We start from the raw sequence: 8,261 nt of genomic DNA on the forward strand, positions 1-8,261 counted from the left end.
AACTGAGTCCCATGCATAAAAGCAAAGAGCTTTTATCAACTCTGCAAACTCGGTCTCACCGCAAGTCCAATGTATTGGAATAACCGGAGAGCCCTGAGCTCAATTAGAATTTTTTTTTTATAGTAGTAAAGGTGGGGGGTGAGGGGGTCTCTGAGGTTCAGGACCCCTGATTGGCTCACATTTGTCTAGGGTCTCCTGGTGAATGTGTAGGTGTTTCTATCTAAGGTGCTTGGAATGCCAGGCATTCCCTTTGCAGAGTCTGCTCTTGGGTGTGGGTCGGGTTATCTCAGCTTGTGGTTCTTTCTGCCACCAGGTATTGCTTCAGGGTAAACTACTCAGACTCGGGGCTTCTTGTTAAATTTATGGAGGGCCAGTGTTCTACTCTGGCAAGTGATAATGGTTGGAAATAAAGAATTTCCTTTGGCCGGGCGATGGTGGCACATGCCTTTAATCCCAGCACTCGGAAGGCAGAGGCAGGCGGATCTCTGTGAGTTCGAGACCGGCCTGGTCTACAGAGCTAGTTCCAGGACAGGTTCCAAAGCCACAGAGAAACCCTGTCTCGAAAAACAAAACAAAACAAAACAACAAAAAAAAAGAATTTCCTTTGGGTGACCTGTCCATACTTAGCTTATCATGGCTGGCCCCCACAATGGCCACCGGACATGGTCACCTGCAAAGTTTGTGCTTCAGGACTGGGCATGGTTTCTTTGTGTGGCCCTGGTTGTCCTGGAATTTACTCTGTGGGCCAGGCTGGCCTTGAACTCACAAAGACTGGCCTGCCTCTGCCCTCCACTTACTGAGATTAAAGGCTCATGCCACCACTGCCAGGCCATAGTAAGATTGAATTTTTTTAAATCTAAAACAACAAAAAAGATGGCTAAATGTGGTGGCACACATCTTTAATCTCAGCATCAGGAGGCAGAGCTCTGTGAGTTCAAGGGGAGCCTAGTCTGCAAAGTGAGACCCTGTCTATATAAAATTTAGCAGAGTATTCCTTCCATGTTCAAGTAATGAAGGGAAAGGTATTTATTGGAAATACTTCCAGGCAGTGGTGGTACGCACCTTTAATCCCGGCACTTGGGAGGCAGTGGTGGGCACAACAAGTTCCAGGATACCCAGGGCGACACAGTGAAACCCTGTCTCAAACAAAGCAAAACAAAACAAAACAAAAACAAAGGACAGCGAGTTCTAGGATAGTATCCAGAGCTACAGAGAAACCCTGTCTTGAAATACCCCCATCTGCACTGGGGGCATGGTTTAGAACCCCAGCCCCATCTGAGGGAGGGACTCTGAGATGAGGGAACTAGTGAGATAGCCGGTGCCCTCTTATAGTCGCTCTGTATTTTTGTTTTGTTTTGTTTTCTTTTTTGGTTTTCGAGACAGGGTTTCCTTGTAGTTTTGGAGGCTTTAACAAACTTCTTCTTCTTCTTCTTCTTCTTCTTCTTCTTCTTCTTCTTCTTCTTCTTCTTCTTCTTCTTCTTCTTCTTTCTTTCTTTTTTTTTTTTTTTCAAGACAGGGTTTTTCTGTACCTTTGGAGCCTGTCCTAGAACAACTCACTCTGTAGGCCGGGCTGGCCTCGACCTCACAGAGATCCACATACCTCAGCCTCCTTAGTGCTGGGATTAAAGGCATGTGCCACCACCACCTTGACTCCCCTGTTTGTTTTTTGAGACAGGGTTTCTCTGTTTAGCACTGGCTGTCCTGGAAGTCTCTCTGTAGACCAGGCCTCGAACTCACAGAGATCATCAGCCTGCCTCTCTGTCTCCCAAATGCTGGGATTAAAGGCATGTGCTACCTACTAAACCCCAGCACCAACAAGCATTTGAAGACCAGAAGCCAGTCTAGGTACAAGGCCTCTCTCTTAGGTACAGACCACAGGAGAGGCAGGGCTTCTGGGAGTGGAAGCAAGGCCTAAGAGCCAATTGGATGGACAAAAGTGGGGAGGGGCTAGCAAACAGCCCTTGAAATACAGCTCTCCAGAGAGGCTTCTTTTGGGTTTACTGGATTTGGAGTTGCCTAGTCTGTTTGTGTCGATCCTGGTGCACCATGGTCCCTTTTAAGACTTATAAGTCGCTGGTCCAGCTGAAGCACAAAGAAGGGACCTTATTTGAAGTGGTCGGAGACTCCAGCACGCTGCCCGAGTGGTTCCATGCCGGGTATCTGGATGATCCAAAGACAGTGTATGTGAATCCTTGGCTCGTGGAAGCGATATTTGGTGAGTGACCTGGGGAGGCAAGGCAAGAGGTGACCTTTTCCTGAATCCTTTGCCTGAGTACGTCCTATAGAGAGAGCCTGTCCAGTGGCTGTGGCCCCAGGCCTGTGCCACCTCTATCCAGCTGCCTCAACCTCTGAATGAATGTGCCAAGAAGTGGGAGCCACCTCACCCTCATGTACCTCCTGTTCCCTACTCAGGCAAAAATGGAAAATACATACCACATGTCGAGAAAAAATCACGAACCTTGCTTAAAGTGACCCATTGGCATCCTGAAGAAGATGCAGAGATTTTGATATTCGGGCCTCCTCATTACCAAGAAGACGTTTCCCAGATGATCTCCAACTTGGTTAATTATCGCCGGCGAATGAGGCAAGGTATGGACTGGGAGTTATAGGGCTGTCTTGCTGATAAACCTTGGCTCCTTGGGAGGGATCCCCTGGGGAAAGTGGGTTTCAGAAATGTTGTAGGAGACCAGAGTCCTGTGTTTGGGAACATTTGGCCCCCCAAGGTCCCAAGGGTGACTGTCCTTACCGGTGTCCTTCTACTTTTCTTCTGACACAGAGGAGGACCTTTCTCCAGAGGATGAGACCCAGTGTCGTCTTGAGGAGGTTGATGCGGCCTCCACCCAGCTGTCTCCTATGAGGGCCGCTAAGGCTCAGGTAGAGGTGGCTGAGGCTGCTACCCAGCAAGCTCCTATCGAATAAGACTTTGTTTTTCCCCAGTGTTAATGTTTGCAAACACAATTGAAAATATTCCAATAAAGAGCTGCATCCTCCAAAGTGTTGTTTGAATGATAGAAAAGGAACAGGGTTCTTTATCAGCCATGGCTGTTGGACACCCTCCCTCTTTTCTCAAGGAGGATGGGGTCTCTTGGATTTTTGGTCCCCACCCCAGCACTCACAGGATCCAATACTTCCCTTGTTCCTTAACCCTGTAAATCTGGCAGAGATGGGGCTGCCTTGCAGGGCCAATGATTCTCAGCCTGCTACTTTACTTGTGGTGCCTTGAGTGGACCTGGGGTTTGAAACTTGGTTATTTGGCGAAACTTGCTTTGAAGGATCCATTTGGTTATCCCGAGTTGTCACTAGTTAACTGTTTAATTTTGGCTAGTGTCACTCTGGGAGGGAAATTGTGGGAAGTCTGGGCCTGCCGTGCTGTCCTCTTCAGGACTTTTCTGGGTCATCTGAATTCCCTGAAGTTGAAGAGCATGTGGTTTGAGTCACAGAAGTCTTGAGGTGGAGGCAGCCAAATGCTCCACATTCGTGCAGAAACATTCAGGTGGTAGGGCTAACAGCAGACAGTAATTGTGAATTTTTCATTTTAAAAAATGCCAGGAGGCAGGGTTGTGGCATTAATCCCAGCCTTCAGGAATCCAGGGCAGGCAGATCTCTGGAAGTTCAGGGTACTCCTGGCGTACAGAGCAAGTTCTAGACAAGCTAGAGCTGCACAGTGAGACCAGGTATCACAATTCTAGGAGATGCACTGAGGAGGGGGGGGGGGCAAAGCGTGGGCACCTGTGCGGCAGGTTCTGTGTTCTGGGTGAGAGAGCTGAGTCTAGAGATGATTGAGGACGGGATACCGAGTTTAAGGAACCTCTCTGTGGCCATGTTCTTTTCTTTTTGAGGGAGGGTCTCATTGTAACCCTGGCTGTCCTGTGACACTGTAGTCCAGGCTGGCTTAGAGAATCTGCTTGCCTCTGCCTCCCAAGTGCTAGGATCAAAAGTGAGTGTGCTTGGTTTTCTGGTGAGCTATTTCTTCCCCTTACTTTATGTAAGAAGAACATTGCAGGCTGACCCCAGCATCTTGGACCAGAGTCAGAGGCCTCAGGGGGGAACAGGTTCATCTTTATGAGATGGTGAGTGCCCGGAAAGCAGCTGGGCCCTCAGACAGCTGGTCCTCAAAGAACCCGGTGATCACCAACCCAGCCATCTGCGTCTCCGACTTGGATTTTTTATGCCTGTCAAGCCTGCTTCCCACTGGCTCAAGGGGAACTAGAGAGTATATTCGCATTATCAGGACCCTGGCTGTTTCTCTTTGCATAAAAATCCCAGAAACTAATACCTGTCCTGTGCATCATCCACACCCTAACTCCTGACCTCTGCGCGCAGTCACCTGTAACTGGCCTTGGTCAGGGGCAGAGCACTAAGTACCTGGGTGCTCCCTGCTGAGACTGCACTCCAAGCCCTGGCCTACAGTGTAGGTGTCTGGTGTCAGTGCCTGTGATTTCAAACCTGGACAGCTTCAGCCATCTTGATGATGTGACTCTGGAAAGCCTATTTGGAGGCCACATGTGGAGTTTGACCCATCCCCAGCCTCAGGGCTGATTTTCCTTGTTGCCCCCTCACCCTCTCTGAACTTGGGGTCTGCCTACAGGCCTCCTTGGGAAAGAGCTACACACCCTGCAGGCTCCTTCAGGATTCCGGCCCAGGGCCTCAGAAGGGAGCACACAAGTCATTCTGATGCCACCAGACAACTGGTGGCCAGGAAGGAAAATGGCCCTGTTGGCTTGCACTGGGAGAGGTACATTCCTGCCTCCTCCCAACCCTCAGAAGGAATCAGGAATTTAGGATGAGATGGAAAATGTGTAGATAACCCCAACGATGTGAAACAGGTTTGCGGAACTATCTCGGGTGAATAGTTGACTTCCTGTGACTGCCTCACAATCTAGCCAAGCTCAAATTAGGGAGCAGGAGCCATTGTGTGGTGTCCTCTCTACCCAGCGCTAAAGGAAGCAGTCTTGGGCTTCTTTCTCTAGGGTGTCACATTGGGTCAAAGACCTTCTGGTGAGGCAGGTGGGAACCCCACTTCTTCCCAAGAAGAGTATAGATAAGGTTCTGGGTAACAGAGCCACAATGGTCTGGGGAAGTACTCAGAACCAATGGTTCAAGAAGAAATGTTTTAATTTAGGAGAGGCTTATATAGGAATAATATCTGGATGTGATTTCCCACCTCACAATCAAGGGTGAAAAATCCAGATCTACTCCAGTAGCCCTAAGTTTGGAAGGCGAGGTTCCTGGCTGATCTTATTGATCTTATTATGCGCATGAAAAGTGTAACAATCTTATCATGCAACTATCAGATCCAACTTGTATAACATTGAGTTTTGTGGGGGTTTGTTTTTTGTGGTTTTCTTTTTTTTTGGTATATTGTTTACAATTTTGAGAGGTAGCTAAAAAAATTTAAAAACGCAAAGAGACCCAAAATGAATTCAATAACCTTTGGAATAAAAGTACAAGGATCTTCTTGTGTTACGATGTGCACAGTTCACTAGTTTGTGCATATATCTGTATCACAGTGGAGCTTTTGCTGTCAAGAGCTTTTCAGGGGCTGGAATGATGCTCTAATGGTTAAGAGCATGTACTCCTACAGAGGGAGGACTCGGAGGAGTTTTGACTCCTAGCACCTACATCAGGTGACTCAGCTGCTAGTAACTCCAGCTATGGGGGATCCAATGCTTCTGGTCTCCCCAGGGTGCCAACACTCACTATTGCATAATACCAACACACACATGTACACACACACACACACACATTTATAGGTCCACTTTGGTTATCTGAATGGGTTCTGTCTTCTTCTGCCTCTTAATTCCTATTCTGTTCCCATCTCAGGACCCTTTGGGGCGTATTAAATACCTACAGTTGCCTAGACCCTCCATGCAGAGAAGATAAAGAAGAGCCTGACTGGGTTCTGGGGTTTCTTCTGGCTGGGGATGAGGCCTAGACTGCTGACCCCAGGAGGTGATCTCGTTTTCCCTTCCTTCCTTCCTCCCTCCCTTCCTCTCTCTCTCTTTCTCCTTTCTTTCTTTTTTCCATCTTTTTTTCTCTCTCTCTGTCCTTCCTTTTTTTCTTTCTCTATCTTCCTCCTTTTTTTTTTTTCTTACACAGAGATCTTTCTACCCCAAGTATCCCAAGTGCTGGGCTCTAAGGTGTGCCCCATCACTACCCGACAAATTATTTCATTTTCTTAAATATCAGCAAATAAGCAAAGTGCACAGGAAACTAAATGGAAATGTAATTCTGTTGTTTAGAGAAAGGAGGCATTACAAATAATCTCTCTAGTTAGGAAGACACGTGTGTGGCATTGTCTTCACTACAGGTGTTCTCTCTTGTCCCTGCCCAGCTGTCTCTTGAAAGTAAAAGAAATTGGGAAGCCTAATGGACCGCAGCATGTCATGATCCCTGCCTGGCAGAGTACTTAGCAAGACCCTGTCTCAAAACCAAAGGAACAAGCCAGGTGGTGGTGGCACACGCCTTTAATCCCAGCAATCAAGAGGCAGAGGCAGAGGCAGGTGTTTCTCTGTGAGTTCGAGGCCAACCTGGTCTACAAGAGCTAGTTCCAGAACAAGCTCCAAAGCTACAGAGAAACCCTGTCTCAAAAACAAAACAAAACAAAGCAAAAACCAAAGGAAATAGAAAAAAGATGTGGAAACTTGTTACTAGGGGCAGATAACTCACTCAGAGCTAAGGTATAGGGAATATGTGAGACTTAATTGGGCTTGAGGTCTGGTAAGAGTCTGTCCCGAGTGGGAGGGGGGAGAGTGGGAGGGATATGGGAGTAAGGGAGGAGGTGGAAATTTTTAATAAATAAATAAATTAAAAAATCAACATTAAAACAAAAAAGAGTCTGTCTTGATGTTGGGTGGACTGTTGTCAACGCCCTGTGTTCACAGTTGGGATGTCTGCTGCTTCCCAACACATATTTTTTTTGCCCTGTCTGTTTTGTTTTTTGAGACAGGGTTTCTCTGTGCAGCAAGCACTGACTGGCCTGGAACTCTATCTGTAGACCAGGCCTCGAACTCACAGAGATCAGCCTGCCTCTCTGTCTCTTAAATGCTGGGATTAAAGACATGTGCTACTAAGCCCCAGCACCAACAAGCTCCTGAAGATCAGAAACCAGTCTAGGTGCAAGGCTTCCCTCTCAGGTGCAGACCACAGGAGACCAGGTGAGGAGAGGCAGTGCTCCTGGGAGTGGAAGCAAGGCCTAAGAGCCAATTGGAAGGACAATGGGGGAGGGGCTAGCAAACAGCCCTTGAAATACAGCTCTCCAGAGAGGCTTCTTTTGGGTTTACTGGATTTGGAGTTGCCTAGGCTGTTTGTGACGATACTCGTGCACCATGGTCCCTTTTAAGACTTATAAGTCGCTGGTCCAGCTGAAGCACAAAGAAGGGACCATATTTGAAGTGGTCGGAGACTCCAGCACGCTGCCAGAGTGGTTCCAGACCGAGTATCTGGATGATCCAGAAACAGTGTACGTGAATCCTTGGTTTGTGGAAGCGATATTTGGTGAGTGACCTGAGGAGGCAAGGCAAGAGGTAACCTTTTCCTGACTCCTTTGCCTGAGTATGTCCTATAGAGAGAGCCTGTCCAGTGGCTGTGGCCCCAGGCCTGTGCCACCTCTATCCAGCTGCCTCAACCTCTGAATGAATGTGCCAAGAAGTGGGAGCCACCTCACCCTCATGTTCCTCCTGTTCCCTGCTCAGGCAAGGATGGAGAGTACATCCCACATGTCGAGAGTACATCACGTACCTTGCTTCAAGTGACCCATTGGCGTCCTGAAGATGATGCAGAGATTTTAATATTCGGGCCTCCTTATTACCAAGAAGACGTTTCCCAGATGATCTCCAACTTGGTCAACTATTTCCGCCCGCGAATGAGGCAAGGTATGGACTGGGAGTTATAGGGCTGTCTTGCCCGACAAACCTTGGCTCTTTGGGAGGGATCCCCTGGGGAAAGTGGGTTTCAGAAATGTTGTAGGAGACTAGAGTCCTGTGTTTGGGAACATTTGGCCCCCCAAGGTCCCAAGGGTGACTGTCCTTACCGGTGTCCTTCTACTGCTTTTCTTCTGACACAGAGGAGGACCTTTCTCCAGAGGATGAGACCCAGTGTCCTCTTGAGGAGGTTGATGCGGCCTCCACCCAGCTGTCTCCTATGAGGGCCGCTAAGGCTCAGGTAGAGGAGGCTGATGCTGCTACCCAGCAGGCTCCGATTGAATAAGACTTTGTTTTCCCCCAGTGTTAATGTTTGCAAACACAATTGAAAATATTCCA

General features: G+C 48.1%; 1 protein-coding gene across 1 annotated transcript; it reads left to right on the top strand.

The window, feature by feature from the left end:
• The first annotated feature begins 1,523 nt into the window (after positions 1-1,523).
• On the top strand, positions 1,524-8,261 carry LOC126489781 (KH domain-containing protein 3-like). Its single transcript, XM_050124296.1, has 3 exons — positions 1,524-2,215; positions 7,695-7,874; positions 8,066-8,261. Exons 1-3 carry the CDS (start codon positions 2,047-2,049, stop codon positions 8,206-8,208), a joined length of 492 nt encoding a protein of 163 aa, XP_049980253.1. The 5' UTR covers positions 1,524-2,046; the 3' UTR covers positions 8,209-8,261.

The sequence above is a fragment of the Alexandromys fortis genome, unplaced genomic scaffold, assembly GCF_014885135.2.
Source record: "Alexandromys fortis isolate MF-2015 unplaced genomic scaffold, M_Fortis_MF-2015_v1.1 scaffold_22, whole genome shotgun sequence".
NCBI lineage: Eukaryota > Metazoa > Chordata > Mammalia > Rodentia > Cricetidae > Alexandromys > Alexandromys fortis.